General features: G+C 37.3%; 1 protein-coding gene across 10 annotated transcripts in view; it reads right to left on the reverse strand.

Annotated features, from left to right (window-relative positions):
• EXOC6 (exocyst complex component 6) overlaps positions 1-25,171 on the reverse strand; it is a 216,707-nt gene that overhangs the window by 154,990 nt on the left and 36,546 nt on the right. For all 10 annotated transcript variants that reach the window (XR_004258977.1, XM_032245517.1, XM_032245522.1 and 7 more), the window contains 4 exons: positions 7,906-8,077; positions 6,554-6,601; positions 6,375-6,465; positions 3,139-3,184 (listed from right to left, as the gene is read on the reverse strand). Coding sequence is in view for 9 of the 10 variants with exons in the window: in XM_032245517.1 (XP_032101408.1) it covers positions 3,139-3,184; positions 6,375-6,465; positions 6,554-6,601; positions 7,906-8,077 (357 nt within the window). In the remaining variant the exon portion in view is untranslated. The remainder of the gene's footprint in view (positions 1-3,138; positions 3,185-6,374; positions 6,466-6,553; positions 6,602-7,905; positions 8,078-25,171) is intronic.

Raw genomic sequence — 25,171 nt, forward strand, 5'->3', positions numbered from 1 at the left:
GGAAGGAAGGAAGGAAGGAAGGAAGGAAGGAAGGAAGGAAGGAAGGAGGGAAGGAGGGAAGGAAGGAAAGAAAAGAATAAAAACACAAGAGGCTACCTGAAAAAAAAAAATTGGAGATCAAAAAAGAGCTCCTAAAAATTAAAAATTAGCAGAAACGTTTAAAAATCACCACCACCTTTGGAAGGTAAAGATGAAACAATCTCATAGAAAAAAGAGCAAGCAGACAAAGAGATTTAAAAATATCAAAGAAGAGATTGAAAATTAGAGAACCGGCCAGGCACAGTGACTCATGCCTGTAATCCCAGCACTTTGGGAGGCTGAGGTGGGTGGATCACAAGGTCAGGAGTTTGAGACCAGCCTGGCCAATATGGTGAAAGCCTGTCTCTACTAAAAATACAAAAATTAGCCAGGCGTGGTGGCACATGCCTATAGTCCCAGCTACTCGGGAGGCAGAGGCAGGAGAATCACTTGAACCCAGGAGGCAGAGGTTGCAGTGAGCTGAGATCACTCCACTGCACTCCAGCCTGGGCAACACAGCAAGACTCCATCTCAAAAAAAAAAAAAAAAAAAATAGAGAATCAATCTAGAAGACTGAACTATTAATATCCTAGAGGAGTAATCAAGAAAACAGAAGGAAAAAAATAATTCAAGAAAACCTCCTAATGTTTAAGGGCATTATGAGATTAAAGGATAGTTTTCAGATTAAAAGAAGGCTTTGATGTGTGTGTGTGTGTCTGTGTGTGTAATAAGCCCACCTAGCACATATATCTTAGTTCCTTGTTTTGTTTTGTTTTTGAGACAGGGTTTTGTTCTGTCACCCAGGCTGCAGTGCAGTGGCTTCATCCCAGCTCACTGCAACTGCCTCCCTGTCTCAACAGATCCTCCCGCCTCAGCTCCCACCCCCACCAGGACCCCAGTAGCTGGGACCACAGGCATGCGCCACCACACCCAGGTAATTTCTTTTTTTTTTTTTTCAGTAGAGATGGGGTTTCACCATGTTGGCGAGGCTGGTCTCAAACTTGAGATTAAGCCATCTGCCTGCCTCGGCCTCCCAAAGTGTTGGGATTACACGTGTGAGCCACTGTGCCCAAATCATACATCTTAGTTCTAAATACCACTAACACTAAAAGGAGCTACAGTACCCTGGAGAATGGCTGCTTCCAATCTGAAGCAAAAAAAAAAAAAAGCATAGTCAGAGCTTAGAACATCTTACTGTACAATAAATGCAAAAATACTCAAAGACAAAGACAGAGGAACTAGCTTGAGGGGTTTCTCTTGTTAAATCTGAAACAATTTGTTTATCAAAATGAATGACAATAATAAATTATATTTATTTTTAAAATGCGTAAGTTCACAGCAATAATCAGGAAAGAAAGAAAAAAGGTGCTGGAGGGGAATAAAAAGCTCTTCTTTATATATAAAAAAAATCCAGTTAACATACGTTAAAGAAATATAGAATTTTTTAAATCATCATCTTGTAAATCCAATATAATAACCAATTAAAGCAAGAATCCTAAACCTACTGGGTGAAAAGTTGTTAGGAAACAGGACCCACAGTTTACTTATTAATTGCAAAAAGAAAAATATACCATTTCAAAAGACATCTGGTAGTCTTCCCCTTAACCAAATGATCAAATTAGCATAACCTAAGGACAACATGACTTTATAAACCTTCTGATGTCATGCAATGTAAGGTATCACTTATGTCATACTCTTGCCAAAACCATCTAACCTGAATTTAAACATGAAGAAACAACTAGATAAATCCAAAATGCCTCTTTTCTACAAGAGAACTGACCTGGAATCTTCCATGAAAAAAAACAAAGAAAAGCAGACTGTTCTAGATTTAAAGGGACAAAAGAACACAAGCCAATCAATGTTTTCAGGGAGGGAAAAAGACATAAAATATGTTGGGGATAGTTGAGAAAATGTGAGTATAAGTATCAGATTATATTACTGAAAAAAAAGATTATGCCCCAAACTGCAAAATAATATGGAAATAATTAAAAGTTAGTTATTGAAAGACATAAATGTAAATACCAAAATAATTCATTAAAAGAGGTAAAAGTTTCTGCCCCTAGAAATAAGCAATGGTGAAAGGGAAATAGGAAAGGTGATATCTGGCGTTTTTGCAGCAAACACATAGAACAATTATTTGAATCTTTAAAATGTGAGGATGTATAATAAAAAGAGAATATATTATTAATATATACATGAAAGAAAGAGTGCCTTTCAGAATAGTTTATGGCTTGTTCATTATAGGGAAAAAATCATTCTACTAAATTGAACTAACTGGTAAAGCCTAATGAAAGTTAACGTGTAGCACCATGAAGCAGGACATACACACATCTTTTACTACAGGTTTGTATATGATGTGTTCTGGTAATTAAGCAGTTACTAACTAACCAAGAAGAAATCATTTTTTCCCTAGTCCAAATTATCTCATTTTACTCTGGTTCGTCTATGTTACTTTTGAATCGTTTTGGGTTTCTTTTCTTTTTTTGGGGGGGCGTGGGGGTAGAGGCAAAATGTCTCCCCGTATTGCCCAGGCTGGTCTGGAACTCCCGGGTTCAAGTGATCCTCCTGCCTCAGCCTCCCAAAGTGCTGGGATTACAAGCATGAGCCACCACACCTGGCCAAAATTGTTCATCTTTAAAATATTTTAAACACCACTATATCTAATGCTCCTATGGCAATCAATAAACTACTTTAAATTACTTTTTCATCTGTCATATATGCATTTGAGTTACAAAATAGAATGTGAACCACTACATTCACCCAGATTGTCAAAATATAACTGCCTACACTCTTTTCCTTCCACCATATGCACTTAGCCCTTAATTACATGCAATATTAGTATGTTGGTAAGTTCATCAATATTTTCATTCCTGCTCAGCTATTTGTCCTTGATCAACATTACCAATCCTTAATATCATTTATAAAGGGCAATGATTCATTAATAAAAGGCTAAGATTTGATTTCATGTATTATCCTGATAGGCAAATTGTAAGTACAAAAGTCAGGGTAAAGAAGAAAGCAAAACTCATGATTCACAATGATTTATAGTAAATGTTATCTGTCCTTTCAATGATAGAAAAAAAATTCTTATTTAAAACAATAAGAAAGATACCAACTCACCTTTTGGCACTCATCTGTTCTTTCAGCTTACTGTACATTTCCAGCACTGTGTTAAAAAATATATAACATTTTAGCTTTCAAAATGAAATATTTAGAGAGAAGAAAACAATTAAAGCAGGAAAGAGTGTATTACAAATTCATTAGACTTCTGTATCTCGAGTTAGGCTAATATTTTCAAATAAAATGTTAAATACTTCAAGTATTGAAAACATTTTAATTTCCTTCTATACTGAACATCATATACATAATAATATATATTAAATATATATATATGTATATAGCATACACAAGTGTTCTCTCATCCAGGTTGGAGGACAGTGACACAATCATGGTTCACTGCAGCCTCAACCTCCTGGGCTCAAGCAATCTTCTCACCTCAGCCTCCCAAGTAGCTAGAACCACAGGTGTACCACCACAACTGGTTAATTTTATTTTTATTTAATTTTTTTTAGAGACATGGACTCTCTATGTTGCCCAGGCTGTTCTCAAGCTCCTGACCTCAAACAATCCTCCCGCCTCAGCCTCCTAAAGTGCTGGGATTGCAGGCGTGAGTCACCATGCCCAAGCTATATGACTTCTTATATGCTCTCATACTCCTCCTAATCCAAGGAGTAGTTAGGCAATTGTACTGTAATTGATGACTTTATTCCCATAAGATCTTCGAACTCCAAATATCTGAGACAGGTCTCAGTCAATTTAGAAAGTTATTTTGCCAAGGTTAAGGACATGCCCATGACACAGCCTGAGTAAGTTCTGAAAACATGTGCCCAAGGTGGTCAGGGGTACAGTTTGCTTTTATACATTTTAGGGAGACATGAGATATCGATCAATACATGTACATTGACTGATTGTACATTGGTTCAGTCTGGTAATGAGGGACAACTCAGAGGTGGGAGCTTCCAAATTAGAAGTAGGTAAGAGACAAAGGCTACATTCTTTTGAGTCCTTGATCAGCCTTCCACTGAATATACAATTTAGTCTGGCCCAGTGAATCTGTATTTTTACACAAATTAAAAGGGCAAAGGAAGCAATCAGATATACATTTGTCTCAGGTGAGCCTCAGAGGGATGACTTTGAGTTCTGTCTGACCTTTGTCCACAAGGAATTTCCAGAGGGCAAATTGTGAGGGAGTATACAGCTTCTTATCTTTGTAACCATCTTACTCAACAGGAAAATGGGAGGCAGGTTTGCCTGACCCAGTTCACAGCTTGACTTTTTTCTTGGCTTAGTGATTTTGGGGTTCCAAGATTTATTTTCCTTTCACAGATTGCAGGATCTTTCAAAAGCTGAGATTGTGTCATTTCCAAATTTATAGTTCCAATATCTACCATGATGCCTGATACACAAACGCACAATTGTAAGTGGATACTAGGACAGAAAAATGAATACAAGAAGGAAGGCGGTTCTGGATGTGGCCATTAGCAACACAATACTTACATCAACTAAGAGTGGCTGTCCAGCCTTAAAAATAAAGACAGTAGCAGTAACAAACACCTCACCTCTGCTTCCCTTTACTTCTCTATTTAAATAGCCCAGTAGGGGAATAAGTGGAATCTGACTCTTGCTCATTCCATCAGTACCCAATTTTTAAGGTTTATTATCAGACAGGGACAAAACATTCAAACTTAGAGGATATCTTCATGGCTATTACAATGTACCTGATGGTGGCGAAGAGGTATTATTAAACATAACTAAAAGGAAGTAGGTTTCTCAACCTTGAAACTTACCATAATAAGCCAACATTTTATTTACTCAAAGTTATTATGTAAATATACCTGGTCCATTGGAGATTAAACTGAGTAGAATTTCATTGATTCTAAAGAAAAGAAAAAAGAAAAGAAAAGAAAAGAAAAGAAAAGAAAAGAAAAGAAAAGAAAAGAAAAGAAAAGAAAAGCTATTCCCATAAGTCAAAAACAGGCCAGGCACTGTGGCTCACACCTGTAATCCCAGCACTTTGGGAGGCTGGGTTGGGCGGATCACTTGAGGCCAGGAGCTCAAGACCAGCCTGGCCAACAAAGTTAAACCCCATCTCTACTAAAAACACAGAAATCAGTCCGGCATGGTGGCGCATGCTTGTAATCCCAGCTTGCAGTGAACCAAGATTGGGCCACTGCACTCCAGCCTGGCCAACAGAGCGAGACTCTGTCTCGAAAAAATAATAATAATAATAATAATAATAATATAATTTTTTTTGGTCAACAAAATCTGCTGACAGTTTTAACAATATAATTTGTAGTCTAAGCTAAATTAACATTATACAAATATCATATAAAACATCTCATTCTATTCCGCTGGATATAGAGGTTTAGGCTCCTTCCTAAAAAAACAATAACAATAATAAGTTAAAATATGAGACAAAGGATGGATTTAGCTTACTATATTTAAAAAAGTGGCCAGGTGTGGTGGCTCATGCCTATAATCCCAGCACCTTGGGAGGCTGAGGCAAGAGGATTGCGTGAGCCCAGGAGTTCAAGGCTGAAGTGAGCTATGATCATGCCACTGCACTTTAGCTTGGGCAACAGAGTGAGACCCTATCTCTAAAAAAAAATTAAAATAAATAAAAAGAAAAAAAAGTCATATGCCTGCTTCCTTTTGTTTGAATAGAATGCATCCAACTTAAAGAATATTAAAGCCAGGTAAAGAAAATACTGGTTCGTTTCCTCAGAACTTATCTGAAGCCCAAGTAATATTTAGCCCTAACAAAGAGACCAGAAACAGCATTTCTAAAATAAAGGTAGAAAGGCAAGAATGGTGAAAACCTGGCACTTTTGATGTTTTTCTTACCTTACCAGCACAATGAGATTGTGAACAAAGCAAAAAGAGCCTATTAAGTGACAAACAAAAACCAATGGAAAACTAGAGGTAAAAAAAAAAAAATCAGGCAAATTAGGCAAAGGTGAGAAAATTCAACCCAAAGACTCTCCCCATGGGAAAGTATTCTGAGGAAACACAAAAAAGGGGTATGGGAGACAAAGGGCAAAAGAGGCAGAGAGGAAATGGAAATGTAGAAGTTCCTGTTCTAGGAAACTGATGTGACATATAATCAAACAGGAGCTTTCTAACATGACAAAACATGAAAATTCAGAGAATAAAATGAACCTGAAAGATAAGTATGTCTTTGTTGGGATGCAATCATCAAATAATCTGTAATTCCCACACTAAAGAATCACTATTTGCTATTATTAAATTACAATTTTACCAAGCCAAAAATTACATTATAGACAAGTTTAACTCACCTGGAAGGCATAACTGCAATTTTTCTACTACAGTTATAATATTTCTCTGCTGAATTCTACATCGAATAATATCTTCCGTGTGGACTATCACCTTAGAAAAGAAGGAATGTTCGTATTTTTAAACAAACAGTGAAAGAACAACCACATACTGAATACATAGAAAAGCATCATTTTCTCACCTCTTTTCCAGCATCTTGAAACCTTCGGTTGGTATCAGTAACTTGCACCTTAAAAATTTAATTTCACCTTAGTTAGACAAATATGCATAAAACTGCCCTGATGTAACTGCTCACCCTTGTAATCAGATCATGCTTCATGAGAAACTTAGAACAAAGAAATGCAAATTCAAATTAACTCTACAGCTTGAACTTGAACTTTTGATTGAAAAGGGCTTTTGTTAACTTCAATTACTTATGACAGTTCTTTTTAACAGATTCTGTGGCAAACTTCTCAAATTTACTCAGGATTTTTGAACTTTACTTGCTTCTCTAAGTCTGTCAAACAATTCAAATCACTGACCCAATTGACCACTGGTCCCCTTTTGATAACTTCAATGAGGTCTATGTGCCATTCATTGTCTGTAGAAAATGGTGATTGCATTTTATGGTAATTAAACATTCATACTTTGCTGAATGCAAACACTGGGTGGTTGATTAACATCAAACACAGAAATTTCAATCCACAGCAACATTCTAATGCTGCAGGTGCAGGCACAGCTCAACCTCAAATTTTCCCACATATTAAGTGACTCATTAGGTCATCATAGTAAGGAAGCACATTCTGGTTTATTAAAAATCTCATTAATTTCTGAACAAAGATGCTCAGTGACCTCATTGATGCTGTAGTTAGTCTCTTGTTATCTGAATATCCTTTTTACAATGGTTTTCTAATCATAACCTTTGGTGAACCAAGGTCATTTTGTCTGCTAAGTGCTCTAAACGTAAAGAAAGATAAATAGGACAATTCTTACAATTAAGTATTTTTTATCCTGACTGAACAAATCCAGGTCTCTTTTAATAAATAATATTTTAGCTGTAGGGCAGAAAGTATAGACCAACTTTCTTTAAGAAAAATACACACTGCTGTTAAACTTTTCAAAAAGTTTTAACATTATTAAATAATGCTGAGAACATAATTACTTACAGCAAGTTTTTAGAGGATTTTTAGAGGATAACTTTTTATCAATATTATACTAATTGTCATTTTAGAAATTCTAAAACTGAAAATAGTGCCTTTCATTGTATGGCTGTTTTGAGTTCATTTCCCTGCATGGAAAGAAATCCTGTTAAGTCAGCGCATTATTTCCTTCAGAAAAAGATTGCTCCTGTCATTAGCACGACAACTGTGTTAATAGAGCATAAAGAGCATTCCTAAATACATATAGTAATTCACTTCTTGAAAGTAACACACTTAATAATGACTTGTACATTCGAAAAAGAAAAAAAAAGAATGACTTGTACATAAGAACTATAAATGAATACTTGCATAATTTAATGAGAACAAAGGTAAACAATTTTAACATATTTCTTACCTTCAGTTTTTCTGCATCAGTCCTTACTTTAAGGAGTTCTGTAATAGCATCTACAAAACCCTGATGATGAAAATTACACATCTTTTCAATTTCCTTGTCATGATTACGGATACAAGCATCTAACTTTTCCATAAACTTCTTGTGTGCATTTGGTTGGTCATCATACACAGACCTGAATGTATATAAGAAAGCTAAAATTAACCAAAATGTATTCTTTAGTAAGCCTGATCTTCGCAAGAGCTGATATCAAAATTAAATCCCTGAACAAATAAGCTGGTAATAATACTACCTTTAGTAGAAATAATTTGCATGCAAGTTTTTAATTTCTTTTTGAACATGATGATATTAAAAGAGCCACACAAGCCCTCTAGACTATAGCACTAGGTATCTGGAAATAAAGGTATGAGGCTCACGAGATGCGGGCCTAATTCGAGGCTTTAACATAGTGACATTCAAAAAAAAGAATCATTGAGTGAATGAATGATTAATGAATGAATGAACAAACTCACGATTTTTATAGCATTTACTATGTAAAGTAAATGCTCATGTTCTAAATGCTTTACATATTAACTCTTTAATCCTCCCAACAAGCCTATAAAGTAGGTATTGTTATTACCCTTGCTTTACAGAAGAGTTACAGATTACTGAACAGCCATAAATTCCACAACCAGCAAGTGATAGTTGGGGTATGACTCCTGACAGTCTGGCTCCAGAGTTCATATTCTCAGGCAGGAGCCCATATGGCACTACCACAATGTTCTCTCGACATGTCATATTCATTCCAACTGTCTCTCAACTCATGCTGTCTCCACAGAGAGGGCACCCCTCTATTTAACATGCAATAAAGGACTAGCCTTGCCCCTGATTCCTGCGAGGAAAGCCTTTGGCATGCCCTGCCTGATAAGTGTCTTCTTCATTTACTTAAGAGCCTTTGATTGCCAAATAGCAGATGCTAACAGTGTGACTGATGGTGAGGCCTGAGGCCACATAGTTTTAGCTGTGGAGGGACAGGAGGTCAGGAATGTGGGCAGTCAGCCAAGTCTACGTGGGTAGTCAATTATGGCTATGTGACCAAACCCCAATAAAAATCCTGGATACCAAGGCTTGGATGAGCTTCCCTGACTGACAATACTCCACGAGTGTTACCACACATCACTGCTGGTAATAGTAAGTGCTGTCCCCACAATTCCACTGAGAAAAGACAACTGAACGCTCACTCATGGAACTCTCCTACTCCCCATCCTATGTGCCTTTTCTGTTATTGATTTTAATCTGTGTAGTTTTTTTAAATGTTTTTGTTGTTATTCTTTTGCTGTAATGAACAGCAACTATGAGGATAAAAGCTTTGCTGAATTTTGTGTCCTTCTGGCAATTTTTTTAATTTTGAGAGTGGTCTTGGGAACTTTACAAACCTCACCCCCTCATCTGCTGCCCATTGTTTGAGGTTCATTTCAAGTCTCATTTCTTCCAACAGGCCTTTGCCAATCATTCCCATGCCAAGTAATCTTTTCATCTGCAGGACAGGTAAACTTACAACCCCTTACTATTATTCTGACATGTAATCACATATTACTTTGTATTGTAATTTACATGTTTTGTGTTTAAAATATATTTTGTTTCCCCAAATAGACCATAAACTTCTGGAGGGCAGCCTCTGTCTTATGTTTTTAATGAGTACCCTCACTAATACAAGAGATAACAATATAGGATGCCAATTATTAAGAATTTATGCTCTTGGCAGCCAGGGTGCGGTGGCTCACACCTGTAATCCCAGCATTTTGGGAGCTTATGGGGGTGGATCACTTGAGGTCAGGAGTTTGAGACCAGCCTGGCCAACATGGTGAAACTCCATCTCTACTAAAAACACAAAAATTAGCCAGGCCTGGTGGTATGCATCTGCAATCCCAGCTACTTGAGAGGCTGAGGCAGAAAAATCACTTGAATCAGGAGGCAGAGGTTGCAATGAGCAGAGATCATGCCACTGCACTCCAGCCTGGGCAACAGAGTGAGACTTCATCTAAAAAAAGGAAAAAAGAATTTAGGCTCTTGGCATCTATGCTTACATTCTAATGTAGGTCATATATAAGTTCTAATTTTTTTTTTTTAATTTTTAAAAAAGAATTTAGGTTCTGTAAGAGCTGAGTTAGCACTGGGCTCTGATCTTGGACATATTCTCTTTTTTTCTCTTTCTCCATGTCATCCTGACCTGTAGCTTTAAATTCCATAAACATACTGACATCTGCCAAATTTTTCTCTGCCCTGACCTCTCCTCAAACTCATATATCTCTCCAATTAGATGTCTGATAAGCATCTCAAACACGTCCAAAAATGAATTCTTGATCTCCTTCCACAAAACTTTCCCTTCCCATAGTCTTCCTCATCTCAGTAAATTCCACTTTTCTAGTTGCTCAGGCAAAAAACTCATCCCTGGCTATTCTCCTTCTCCAGCAATCCTAACTACAGCTCACTACCTCCCCACTGATATCACCCTGGACTAAGCCAACCAGCATGTCCTGCCTAGATGACTATCAATTCCTTCCTAACTGGTCTCCCTGATTCCATTCTTGTTCTCTTTCAGTCTGTTCTCAACACAGTGGCCAGGCTAATGGTACTGATCCCAGTAAAACCTAAGGCAGATCTCAGGTCTCTCTTCTGCTCAAAACCCAATTTCTTTAACAACAGGCCATAAGACCCTACATAATTTTGCCTCTTGTTACTTTACTGACCTCACTTCCAATTACTTACCCTCCACTTTACTCATTCCATGCCAGCAACACTAGTCTCCTCACGGCTTCGTTAACACACAGGCATATTCCTGTCTACACCATCTGGATAGATTAGATAGATAGGCAGACAGACAGATATATACATACACACACACACCATCCCCTTCCCTGCTTTACTTTATTTTTATTTTTATTTTATTTGAGACAGAGTCTTACTCTGTCGCCCAGGCTGGAGTGCAGTGGTACAATCTCGGATCACTGCAATCTCCTCCTCCCAGGTTCAAGTGATTCACTGCCTCAGCCTCCTGAGTAGCTGGGATTACAGGCATCCACCACCACACCCAGCTAATTTTTATATTTTTAGTAGAGACAGGGGTTTCACCATCTTGGCCAGGCTGGTCTTGAACTCCTGACCTTGTGATCCTAAAGTGCTGGGATTACAGGCATAAGCCACCACACCCAGCTTCTGCTTTATTTTTTAATCTTCTAAAATAAAAGAGTTATCACTATATCATTCTTTCCACTGTAGAATATACTCTCCGTATCACAGTTTTAAGTATTTTCTGTCTTCCCCTATTTAGTTGCATAAGGACACAAGTTTGTGTCTGTTTTGTTTCCTGTTGTATCCCCAGCACTAGAATAGCATCTATCATATAGCAGAAGCTCAATAAATAATTCATTATTAAATGGATGAATTAATAGATGAATGGATGGAATTAGAAAAGGCGCTTACTAGTAATTCAACCTCAGGTAAGCCACCTGGCTTCTGTAAGTATCAGTTTTCACAACCATAAATAGGGATAAAAATAGCACATAAAGCAATGAACAAGAGGAATTTGAAGTTAAACACACAGCACCATTTACATTAGCATCCTCCAAAATGCAATACTTAGATATAAATCTAAAAAATGCACAAGATCAGGCCAGGCATGGTGACTCACACCTGTAATCCCAGCACTTTGGAATGCTGAGGCAGATGGATTGCTTCAGGTTAGGAGTTCAAGACCAGCCTGGCCAACCTGGTGAAACCCCATCTCTACTAAAATACAAAAATTAGCCAAGTAAGGTGGCAGGTGCCTGCAATCCCAGCTACTAAGGAGGTGGAGGCGGGAGAATATTTTGAACCCAGGAGGCAGAGGCTGCAGTGAACTGAGATCATGCCACTGCACTCCAGCCTGGGCGACAGAGTAAGACTCTATCTCAAAAAAAAAAAAAAAAAAAACCCACAAGATCTATACAAGGAAAACTACAAAACTCTATTAAAAAAAAATCAGGGAACTAAATAAATGAAGAACTATTCCATGTTTATGAAGAGGAAGTCAGTATCATTAAGATGTTAGTTCTTCCAAACTTGACTTGTAGATTCAAGGCAATCCCAATCAAAATCCCAGCAAATTATTTTGCAGACACTGATAAACTGATCCTTGGGTTTATGTAGAAAGGCAACAGACCCCAAATAGCTAACACAATATTGAAAAAGAACAAAATTCAGCCAGCCATGGTGGCACATGCCTGTAGTCCCAGGTACTCAGGAGGCTGAGGCGGGAAAATTGCTTGAGCCCAGGAGTTTGAGACTGCAATGAGCCATGATCATGCCACTGCACTCCAACCTGGTGACAGAGTTGGGTGACCCCAACTCTGAGAAAGAAAAAGAACTGAATGGAATATTGACAACACGACCCAAGATTTACTACAAAGTTACAGTCATCAAGATTGCATGGTATTGGCAAAACAATAGACAAACAGATCAATGGAACAGAATAGACAGCCCAGAAATAGACCCACATAAACATAGTCAACTGAATTTTGACAAACAAGCAAAGACAATACAATAGAGAAAAGACAGTCTTCAACAAATGGCGCTAAAACAACTGGAGATCCACATGCAAAGTAATGAAGCTAGACTAGACCTTGAATGATAATGATGTGTCAATGTAGACTCATCAGTTTTTTAAAATGTACTACTGTGGTGAGGGACACTGATACTAGGGAGGCTTTCCATGAGTAGCAAAGGGAATATATGGGAAATCTCTGTACTTCCTCCTAATCTTGCTGGAAACCTAAAATTGCTCTCAAGAAAAATATCTTTAAAATAATAGTATCTACATTAGAATATTAAGAGGATTAAATTAGTAAACATGAAAAATTCTTAAACGATAACTGACACAAGGTAAGTGCTCAACATATACTAACGACTAGTATAGTATGGACATAAGAGACAACCAAATCCTTGTTAAACAAGTGAAACAGTGGCTGAACAACTGAGTACTAGATACAAATATTAAATAAATATGGCCAGCACTCAATTATCACAGCAAAGGATCCAACTACCATTAACACCTAACATTTTTACATGTCCTTTTCCACTTTTTAATTCAATGTTTCATTTATTTTTTATACAATCAGATAAAATATCACTGCCTCTTTTTCACAAATGAGTATAGAAATGATAAATGACTTGTTCAACGTGGCCTAGCTGATGAGTAACTGAGGCAGTACTAAAATTCCTACTTCGTACTTTTCCCACAATTAACATATATAACAAGAACTATTAACTAAATAACTTTATTTCTAAGGAAAATTCTTATACAAGAAGTTTATCTAACTGACCTTGGTGTGCTACAAACAAATTCTTATTTCATAATTATGAAAAAGTACTATATTTAAGTAATATACATACAAATTTCTATGTTTTTTTAACATATTTTAATAAAAGTTGAACATTTATCTGGCTCTTAAAGTACCAAATGGTAAACATAATATACCAGAAGAATTGTTTCTGTTACAACTATCACATTAGAGCAAAAACCTATCAAGATATATTTCAGGACTACTCAAATACAGAGTTCCTTTAAGGGAGGATTTGACTACCTTGTGAGTATAAAGGAGATATTGTTATCCCTTTAAAAAATATATGTATGTATGTATGTGTATATATGTATGTGTTTTATATATATATATAAACAGGAGGAAGAGAACAACAGTTCTTTCCCAGAAGTCTATTTCAGTTTAGAAAGTTCTCAAAGTAAATCCTTTGGTATGTTTTTCCAATGTATTCTTCAGAGTTTTAAAAACAAAACTCCCCCTGCTTTATAGAGTAATTCAGGATACTACCAGTGCATCTATTATAGCATCACAGGTGAACTCCTCTTTTCCTGTTGATGTTATAATGGAGAAAAACAATATATAGAACATATGCAATACCCACCCTCCTAAACCAAAGCCTGAGAGGGGTAAAAACTATTTACATGTCATGCCTTCTGCTGTTAAAAACAGAACCATAAGTTCCAATGAAAGAAATAAAAATAATATTAAGGAATTGGTACCGTGAATGACAAGTATATACTGCCAGCTGATACCACCAATCGTCACCCACAATCCATATCAATGAGCACAGCACACAGAAATAAAGTCATCAAGGTGAATAAACGCTACACACAAGAATAAATTGCATTTAAAGACTGTACTGAAGGATCAGGCAAGTGCCAGAATCAAAAATTCATCAAATGATAGAATGCTGGCCCTAAAACAAGCCTAGAAAGTTCCTAGATCTATGTCATTTTAATAAATGCAGCACAATCTAAAAGCCAGCAAGCAAGCACTCAAAATGGAATTAATCAGCCGGGCATGGTAGTTCATGCGTGTAATCCCAGCACTTTGGGGAGCCAAGGCGGGTGGATCACCTGAAGTCAGGGGTTCCAGATCAGCCTGGCCAACATGATGAAACTCCATCTCTATCAAAAATACAAAAATTAACTGGGTGTGGTGGCCAGGACCTGTAATCCAAGCTCCTTGGGAGGCTAGGCCAGGGGAGAATTGCTTCAACCCAGGAGGCGGAGGTTGCAGTGAGCCAAGATCACACCACCACACTCCAGCCTGGGCGGCAAGAACAAAAGTTCATCTCAAAAATAAAGAAGGAATTAATCATTACATGTAGCTGATTTAATAGTCTACTTAAGTTGATAAAAAGTACTATTAAAAATAATTAGCCCAGAAATGTGCTAATAAGGCCAATAATAAATAGCTGACTGAATGGAGAGAGGCTGGAAAGGAGAAAAGGTGGATATGTATCAGAACACTGGAATGAGGAAAAAAGCAAAAACTACTCTTATCCCAAGAATCTCGACACAGTATGCATAGCAGAAATTATGGATCTTTTCTCTTGATAACCATTTAGGGTTAACCCTAGATGGTTATTAAGGGTCTGGAGAGAGTTAGGACAGCCTGATAATTTGGAAAGATGGTGAAAAGAGAAGAAAATGAAGAGAAGATGTGCTCTTCAGGTCAACCATTCCCCACAATGACTTAACTGGCCAGAGAGGAGTCATGTCTGCTGCTTCTGGCTTAATGATGGTAATGATAAAAATAATAACCAACCAAGTACTTATTATGTATTAAGTGCTTTACATGCATTATCTCATTAAATATTTGCTGTTAAAAATAGAACCATAAGTTCCAATTCAAAAAGATAAAAATAATATTAATGAATATTAATATAAATTAATTAATAGTACTGTGAATAAGAAGAACAGGTCTTGATCTATCCATTACTAAGTCTCAGGCTGTCTCAACTCTCTCCTGACCCTAGATTATCATTTGCTATTCCAGATATACTTCTGGCTTAATGATGGTAATCCTTACAGCTCTACAACATGGATTCTGTTAGCATCACAATTTACAAATGTAGTTTGGGAAGATTAAGACATTGAGTCTGAAGTCACATAGTAACAGAGTCAAGATTTAACCCCAGGTTTGCCTGACTCCGAAGCCGGTGCTCTCAACTATTATGTTACACAGACTCTCCAGTCAGAAATGGTGATAAGCAGCATGGAATGCAGAGGGGAAGTTACCAACATAGCAACCAACCAGATCACCTTTGAAGATCAACAATTGAGAATGACTCAATAGGGAATCCCTGATGTGCACTGTTGCACCCATCAGGTGAAATCAACCAATGGACAGAAAAGGGGGATGATAACTGAGGCATAGCTAATAGTTAAGCAGTATTAAATTACAAATGCAACAAAATAAGGAGGAGCAAAAAGAAGTAGAGAAAACTGAGGGCCCTGTACTTGACCTCAGTTGAAGAGACTCTAAAAAAGCTATTTTTCTTTTTTTCTTTAAATGATAATCATTATTCTTTGAAATTCTGATTTGTAGGAACAGAAAGAAAGTGCTGTTTAGCAGTATTCACTCTTTGAATCTAGGTTGGTTTATAGTAACATCTACCTAATTCATATTTGAATGTGTTAGATTTACTGCCATTCTAAATTTTGAAGCAATCAACAATTGTAACGAAAATAATTTTTCATCAAACTGTCTCCCAAAATTTTATAATTTCTATTGGTAAGTCTAATCAAGTTCCCATAAACAGATACACATACATATTTATATGCTAGAACCAGCAAAAGTGAACATTTAAATTTTCCATTATCCCACATCCACTAAGAGTATACCTTAGTGCTCTATATGTAGATAATGACACATCAATGGAAGAGAGTTCAGGGCAAAGGTAAAATAAATAAATAAATAAATTTAAAAAGCAAAAAAGAGAGAGAAAGAGGGGGAGGGTTAGTTCAGTCATCCCTCCCAAAAGCTTAACACAATAAAATGTCTACTTCTGGCAAAATTTAATGCAACTCAGATAAAAGTACAGATGCAAAATCATTTTTAAAATAGGAGATGACTTTAACCTTCATGTGAACAGAGAACAAAGATGGCTTATGCCACACTAAAGATTTTACTTACGTAATTTAACTTTAGCAACTAGGAATGCATAAAAATATTGTATATGTCTCAAAAGCATAGCTAAAAATTTGTAAGTACCAAACACACTTTCTATCTTCACTATATCAACTCTTGCAAATCAAAGTTTTCGAAGTTTAAATATGAGTTAATTCACTATAAACGATCATAAATTGGCTTTAAGGAATTTAAACAAAGTATCTTGCAAAGATACCTTCTTGAATTGTGTGTTGAGGGCTCCACCTAGTGGTAGTAAAATAAAGAAAGAAAGAAAGTTAAGACCTTAAAATGTCAAAATTGGTTCACTGGAAAGCTGGGCACGGTGGATCATGCCTGTAATCCCAGCACTTTGGGAGACCGAGGTGGGCGGATCACAAGGTCTGGAGTTTCAGACCAGCTTGGCCAATATGGGAATATCCCGTCTCTACTAAAAATACAAAAATTAGCCAGGCATGGTGGCAGCTACTCGGGAGGCTGAGGCAAGAGAATCGCTTGAACCCAGGAGGTGGAGGTTGCGGTGAGCCAAGATCCCTCCACTACACTCCAGCCTGGGCGACAGAGCAAGACTCCATCTCAAAAAAAAAAGTTGGTTCACTGGAAATTAATGCTTTTATCATCAAATCAAATGTGTTAACTGTGAAACTAAGGCCACCTTAATTGTTTTTTGAAAGATGCTATATTCTGTAAATAAATGACTTAGTAATCATATTTCACAGTATTATTTTTTTTAAGGAAAAGTTCCCTTTCTAATGAAAAACATTCGCAATGTATTATTTTGAGAAAAAAAAAAAAAACTCATCACTGGCAACATATTAGTTTTTTTTTTTTTTAAAAGCACATGATATCCTTACCCTATTTTTGGTAATTTTTTTTCCTAATGTCCTGCAGTTACTTATATTGGCTACAGTAGTATAGTTTCTTTTCGAGACAAAATAAAAATGGCTTTTCTCTGCCCCAGAATGCTTTGTTCCCTAACATGATATGCTGGTTGCATAATCATAAAAGAGCATGGTCAGGGGCTACATCTGTATAGTGTGTAATGTGAGAAAGTACCTAGAGTGATTGCCATTAAAATGCTAGCCACTGGCCGACTTTCTCATATATTTTACTAAATGTCAATCAACTGCTTTTAAGAAAAAACAAAGACTGGTAAGAAAATGGACTTACAAATACTGAAAAACTAGAAACAGAACTATTGTTCAGGAATCCCTGGGCATTGACACTGCTTGTATCTTTGGGTGTCAAAGCTTTCTACAAATCTTTATCAGAAAACAAAATGTTAGGCCAGGCACAGTAGCTTCAGCCTGCAATCCCAGCACTTTGGGAGGCCAAGGCGGGAGGATCAACTGAGGTCAAAGGTCTGAAGACCAGCCTGGCCAACATGGTGAAACCCCATTTCTCCAAAAAAATACAAACAGATTAGCTGGTCTGGTGGCATGTGCCTGTAGTCACAGCAACCCGGGAGGCTGAGGCAGGAGAATTGCTTAAATCCAGGAGGCAGAGGCTACAGTGAGCCAAGATCGCACCACTGCACTCCAGCCTGGGCGACAGTGCAAGACTCCGTCTCATGGAAAAAAAAAAAAATAAAGGAAAAGAAAAAGACAAAAAGAAAACAAAACTTTACTCTTTTATCCCTGACAAAATACTATCAGTTACTTCTGACTTCCTTTGGATGCTTCTTAATGTCATTTTACACCTTTTCAAACACTAACCACATTTTCTACCAGTTCTTCAAATGATACATTAGCCTTAAGTTTGTATTTCTATCAATAAAGAATTGCTTTCACATTCTTCTAAGCATTCTTTATTCTTCCAGTATAGGCATTTTACTATTATTTCACCAATTCTTCAAATGACATATCAAGCTTAATTTCTGGCGTATCAATTTTAATTTTATATTTTTCATAATAATTAAAATTTGGTATTTCATATTAGTAAGAGTACATATGATACTTCTTTAGCAATTTCATATTTATAGTGAATTCTTTTCAGATTCTAGGTACTAATCTTATTGATAGTACTGAAATTTTGGTTACTTACTTAGGTTATTTAATATTAAATATTTAATGGGTTGGTTACTTAGGTTATTTAATATTAAATATTACTTAATATTTAATAGTAACCAAACTAAGTTTATAGTAACTTACTAATTATAAACTTAGTTTGGTTACTATTAAAAATATTTATAAGACAATTAACCATGTTCTAATTGCCAACTTTTGACAAACTAAACATTCTTTTTTTTTTTTGAGACGGAGTTTCGCTCTTGTTGCCCAGGCTGGAGTGCAATGGCGCGATCTCGGCTTACCGCAACCTCCGCCTCCTGGGTTCAGGCAATTCTCCTGCCTCAGCCTCCTGAGTAGCTGGGATTACAGGCATGCGCCACCATGCCCAGCTGATTTTTTGTATTTTTAGTAGAGACGGGGTTTCACCATGTTGACCAGGATGGTCTCGATCTCTTGACCTCGTGATCCACCCGCCTCGGCCTCCCAAAGTGCTGGGATTACAGGCGTGAGCCACCGCGCCTGGCCCAACATTCTTTAAAATGCTGCTATGAAGACAGTTTTAAAAGCAAACACGCAAAAAATGGAGTAGAAATTACCAAAAGCTATTAAAATCATTCTATCCAATACACATCACTTGCTGTCAATCTCAAAATGATTTCAAAATATAGAATTTGGATATATCAGTAAATGTGGTAAATTTGCCAAATTCTCCTGCAACAAATTAGTTGGCAATTGATCTAAAGCCAAGATTTGAAAACATTTCTTTACACCAAAGTACATGAATTGTTAGTTCTTTCAGAATAGGACATACATAAGCCCCAAGTATGAAAGGGCAGTTACATAGCAAATAGTAAGCTTCTGAGATGGAGAACGTTGACCTACATTGCCCAGATAAAGTTACCAGCAGTTTCCTGTGCCTCCCGTATGGATCCTGGAAAGTAGCAGAAGCTACACTGAGGCACTCTATTTGTTCCTACCTGAGGGAGCACGTGGTTTCTAGTAAATCTTTATATTCTTTGCTATATAAATTGAGAATTTGATCTAATCTTTCAGTAGAGCGGCCTCTTCAATATCAATTTGTAATCTATTTGAAACCCTTAAGTTATAGTCAGAAGTGAGACTTGAAACACTGCAACTCTCTTCAGTAGCCTCCAGATATATTTAAGAAACCCAAAATTTCAGTAACAGCCATGTAAAAAACAATGCGCTAAAATATTTAAAGATAGTAAATAAATTATCATTTGAAAGACAGACCCTTTTTTCTTTTTTCTTTTTTGTTTTTTAGACTGAGTACCGCTCTGTCTCACTCTGTAGTCCAGGCTGGAGTGCAGTGGCGCTATCTCGGCTCACTGCAACCTCCACCTCCCAGGTTCAAGTGATTCTCCTGCCTCAGCCTCTCGAGTAGCTGGGATTACAGGCGCCCACCACCACGCCCGGCTACTTTCTTGAATTTTTAGTACGGATGGGGTTTCACCATGTTGGCCACCCTAGTTTTGAACTCCTGACCTCGTAATCTGTCTTACAGACATGAGCCACCACTCCTGGCCTTTTTTTGTTTGTTTTTAGACAGAGTCTTGCTCTGTCACGAGGCTGGAGTGCAGTGGTATGATCTCAGGTCACTGCAACCTCTGACTACAGGCGCACCACCACGCCCAGCTATTTTTTGTATTTTTAGTAGAAATGGGGTTTCACCATGTTGGGCAGAATGGTCTTGATCCCTTGACCTTGTGATCCACCCACCTTAGCCTGCCAAAGTTCTGGGATTACAGGTGTGAGCCACCATGCCTAGCTCCTTTTCACATAAAGCCACATGATTTGGAATTGCTTTCTTTTAAACAACAAATAGCAATGACACCACCTCCCTTTCTTTCTTTCTTTTTTTTTTTTTTTTGAGATGGAGTCTCATTCTTGTCGCCCAGGCTGGAGTGCAGTGGTATGATCTCAGCTCACTACAACCTCCACCTCCCAGGTTCAAGCGATTCTCCTGCCTCAGCCTCTCAAGTACTGGGATTACAGGCGCCTGTCATCACGCCTGGCCAACTTTTGTATTTTTAGTAGAGACAGGGTTTCACCATGTTGGCCAGGCTGGTCTCGAACTCCTGACCTCAGGTGATCCATGCACCTCAGCCTCCCAAAGTGCTGGGATTACAGGCATAAGCCACCATGTCTGGCCACCACCTCCCTATCTTAAATATACAAAAGGTTTGCTCAAAGTAGCCACTCAATCTTAGAATAAAAATATTTCTACTATAATTAGTTAGCAATATGAAACATCAAGAAAAAAAAAATCAATGAAAGTGTATCATATCCAGTACTCCCAACAATTTTCCATTCTTTTTATCAAATACAGTAAACATGAATAACAACCTTCCCATAACATTCCCTTATTGTGTTAGTCCGTCCTCATGCTGCTAATAAAGACATATTAAGACTGGGCAATTTATAAAGAAAGAGAGGTTTAATGTATTCACAGTTCCACATGGCTGGGGAGGCCTCAGGAAACTTACTGATTCTAAGTTGGCATGAAGAAGAAGCCAACATGTTCTTCACATGGCGGCAGGGAGAACGAGAGCCACGCAAAGGGGGAAGCCCCTCATAAAACCATCAGATCTTGTGAGAACTTACTATCAGGAGAACAGGATGGGAGACACCACCCCCATGATTCAATTATCTCCACCTGGTCCCTCTCATGACAAGTGGGGATTATGGGAACTACAATTAAAGCAAATAAGAAATACAACAGCTCCAAGGAAATAATAGGTAGGTCACAAAAAAGAAAAATTCCTTCTAACAATATTAAGTATTGTATAACAGCATAAGCAACAGAAACTGAAAATGAAGTGCAGAAAACAGGCGTATACACAGGCAACTTTAATACAGGGAGTAATTATTCCTTAAATCGTTAACATTTATCTACAATGAACATATTCTTCAGGGAGGCAAGAAAGTAAATGAAGTACTGTTATGACATAGATACAAAAATTCTCTGCACATCTTACAGTAAGAGGAAGGGTCTATACTCTCTTTAATCTGGGCAGGCTTGTGACTACTTTCACCAATGGAATATGACAGAAGTGACACTAAGTGATTTCAAAGACTAGAAAAGGACATGTAATATTTATCTGCCTCCTTTAGACATTTACTCTGGAGAAAGCCATCCACTACATAAGAAACCTGAGTATCCTAAAAATGACAGCTGGAGAGGCCACATGTAGGCACTCCTAAATGAGAGCCACAGCAACTGCCAGCAATGTGAGCGAGCCATCTTGGCTGTCTAGTCCAGTTGCACCTTCAGATTACTTCAGCCCCAGCAGGTAGCTGATAGCAACCAATATCCATTTGACTACAACCACATAAGACACCCCAACCTACAACTGCCCAGCCAAGTCTTTCCTGATTTCCTTAAAAAAAATAAAGGTTTTCAAGTAGAATACAAATTACCTGGACACTTGCATAAGATATTGAAAATAGTATTAAATTTAAAAGCTTTCCCAGGATAATTCCTTTTATCTCCATTTTTTCCCTTTTGGCACTAATCTTTCTCGTGCTGTCCTAAACTTCTTTTCTACCCCCGGATGCTCTTTCCCCTCCATATGCTTCAATACTAATCTTAAACTTCCTTCCAATTTCAGCTTAAGACAGTTCCTTAATGTTAACTTCATGAATAGCTATATCAGATAACTTTCCCATTACCAGGAATTTTCCCAGTTTTTTTACATAAGGTCTATATTACACTATATTTTATTAATATGTACATCATTTACTCTCCCACTACTTGCTGTATATTTTATCTTCTAAGTTCCTTAAGAACTGAAGATGTCTTCTATTTCTATATTCAATTCACAAGTACTGTAAGGATATAAACTACAAATCTTAATAAAAAGAACAGGCTCACTAGAGGGCACCCTTTACCAAGAAGTAACCACTAGAAATCCAAGTCCAGTCCATCCTCTGTAGATGTGGGTTCCATATCCCTGGATTCAACGAGCCGCAGATGAAAACTATTTGAGGAAAAAAAAAATTGGTGGTTGCGTCTATACTAAACATGTACAGACTTTTGTTCTTGCCATTATTCTCCATCCAATACAGTAAACCACTATTTACATGGCACTTACATTGTTATTAGGTATTATACGTAATCTAGAGATGACAAAGTACACGGGAGGATATGCATAGGTTATATGCAAATACTACAGCATTTTATATAGGAGATTTCAACATCCATGGATTTTGGTATCCACACGGGTTCCCAGAAGCAATCCCCCACAGAAACAGATGATTTTATTTTCCTTTAGTACTGCATCATAAATATGGATCTCATACTTGACCTAATCAACAACTAAGTACTATAAAATAAAAATAAGATTTCCCCGTTTTTTTGAAGTGGTTTTGCCCTTTTACCTACCACTTTGATATAACTGTTTAAAAAAACATAGCAGAAAAGAATCATAAACAGCACAAAAATTCTCTGGCAATTCCAGGCTCCTATGGGTAAGTATGAACAACACAGCACAGGATAAACTTTTATATGTTACACAGTGCCTGACATACAACAGGCATTCAAATATTGAAAGCACACATATAATAATTTTACCAAAGAACATCTTAAAATCACTGTTTGAACTTGCAATAAAGATATAAAAGTTACATATATTGAAAACTGATGGGAAATCAGTACTGACAGATAAGGTCTATACGGAATTGAATATCAATCAAATACAAACAAAAATATATTTCACTTGTTTTCTCCATCAGCATTAGAAAATCTACAAAAGATAATTTTTGTGATTTATTCATGTTAGATATCATATATAAGAATAATAATGAAATTACTGAGTGAAAAATAACCTAAAATTTCTAACAGATCTATAAGCTTTTTTTTTCTCTCTTTTAGAGACAAGAATCTCACTCTGTTGCCCAGGCTTGAGTGCAGTGATGTGATCACAGCTCACTGCAGGTTCGAACTCAGGCTCAAGTGATCCTCACACCTCAGCCTCTCCAGTAGCTATAACCACAGCTGTGCATCACCATGCCCAGCTTACTTTCTTAAAATTCTGTAGAGGCGGGGTCTCCCTATGTTGCCCAGGCTAATCTCGAGAGATCCTCCAGTCTCAGCCTTTCAAACTGCTGGGATTACAGGCATGAACCACCACAACTAGCCTCTATGAGCCTTTTAACCTACTTCTAAACTATGTAATAACATTAGTATTTTATGGGGAAAAAAATTAAGCAAAGTTAATATTTAAAAAGATAATTTTTGACAGTCCTGGAAAAGACAACATTGTATAAAGTATATCCTGAGGTGGAAACACGAACTTTACTAAATTGCAGAAAATTTTAAAACTGAAAGCCAGATTTTAAAAATTTGTGAGTCAAGATCACACCACTGCACTACAACCTGGACAACAGTTCGAAACTCCGTCTCATAAAAAAAAAAAAAAAAAAAAAAAAAAACAGACACAACACATTTGTCCTTGTTACAGGTAGACAGGCATGGGCGGGGCAGGAGAGGGCTCTCCCTGCCACCCACCAGAAATGTCAGGTGATGGTTTGGCGATTATCACATTGTCTCTCTAAAAATCACAGTTCAGCAGCCCCAGGGAAAAGCAACTTCCTGGGCATGTGCTTAGATAAGAGACAAAAATGGCGAAGTATGATCTTCCAGGGGCACACTTCATCAAAAAAGGAAAGTAAACCTCAGATGGGCATGTGTATCACTCTGTAAACACATTGCATGTACGCAATTCCAAAGGGTAAGGAGGGCACCGGGCTTGCGGAAAGTCCACCCTAAGGGAAGAATCATGGGAACCAGGCAAGCCTATAAAGTCCTGGGATCAAGGTTAAGGCCCCTTTTTCTGCTGTCTTCTTTTGCTCTCTTTCTCTCTTGGACCTTCATGTGTCTGCTCAGCATCATTACCAAAAAGAGATGTCCACAGGGACCTTTCTCACCAAAGACAACCTAGAAAGAACTGCAATGAAGAGAGTAAGCAAAATCAAGTAGATGAGAATCAAGATCAGCAGTCATCTCAACATCAGTACTATAGCAACTTGAATTACAGATGCAGATGCTCAGAAAAACCAAAACCATAACATGGCAAACAGATAAAAGCAGTCAATCCACCAGCTAGAATTCATCTACTCCCAAGGCTGAGAAGGGCAAGGATGAATAAATCCCGGTTTACTATCTCTACCATTATCCAGTTTAATTATTCAACGAGAAGAAATGAATAGGAAATTCCAGCACCAGGAAATGGAACAAAAGATTGGAGCTGAAGACCTTAAGTGCTTGCTTTTTGCCCACTGACCAGATAACTAGAACTATCTGCATTATTTATGCAGCATGAGATTTGTATTGCTTTTACCTAAAGACATCTCCTTTTCACAACAACAAAAATATATTTTTAAAACTAAATATGTAAAATATACATATTTTTATATATTTTAATGTTTTTCAAAAGACAAAGAATTTTGCCATATGAGTATATCCAGAAGTAGCATGGAGGAAAACAAAAACATGGTTAGTGATATAAGGCTGATCCAACTCCCATCACTGACCCTGACCACACAGTCCACTTCTGTTGGTCATTTCTCAGTTCTGCAGAAGAATTGGAAAGAAAACAAGAAGTTGAAAAGAGCAATTCCACTCAAAAGCAGAATATAAATAACAAAAAAATAAATAAAAATAATCTTTTGCCATCTATACTAGTGCTTTGCAATTCACAAAGCAATAAAGTGTGTGTGTGGTGTGTGTGTGTGTGTGTGTGTGTGTGTGTGTGTGTGTGTGTGTGT

This window comes from Sapajus apella, unplaced genomic scaffold (assembly GCF_009761245.1).
Source record: "Sapajus apella isolate SASKATOON/1434 unplaced genomic scaffold, GSC_monkey_1.0 scaffold58, whole genome shotgun sequence".
NCBI lineage: Eukaryota > Metazoa > Chordata > Mammalia > Primates > Cebidae > Sapajus > Sapajus apella.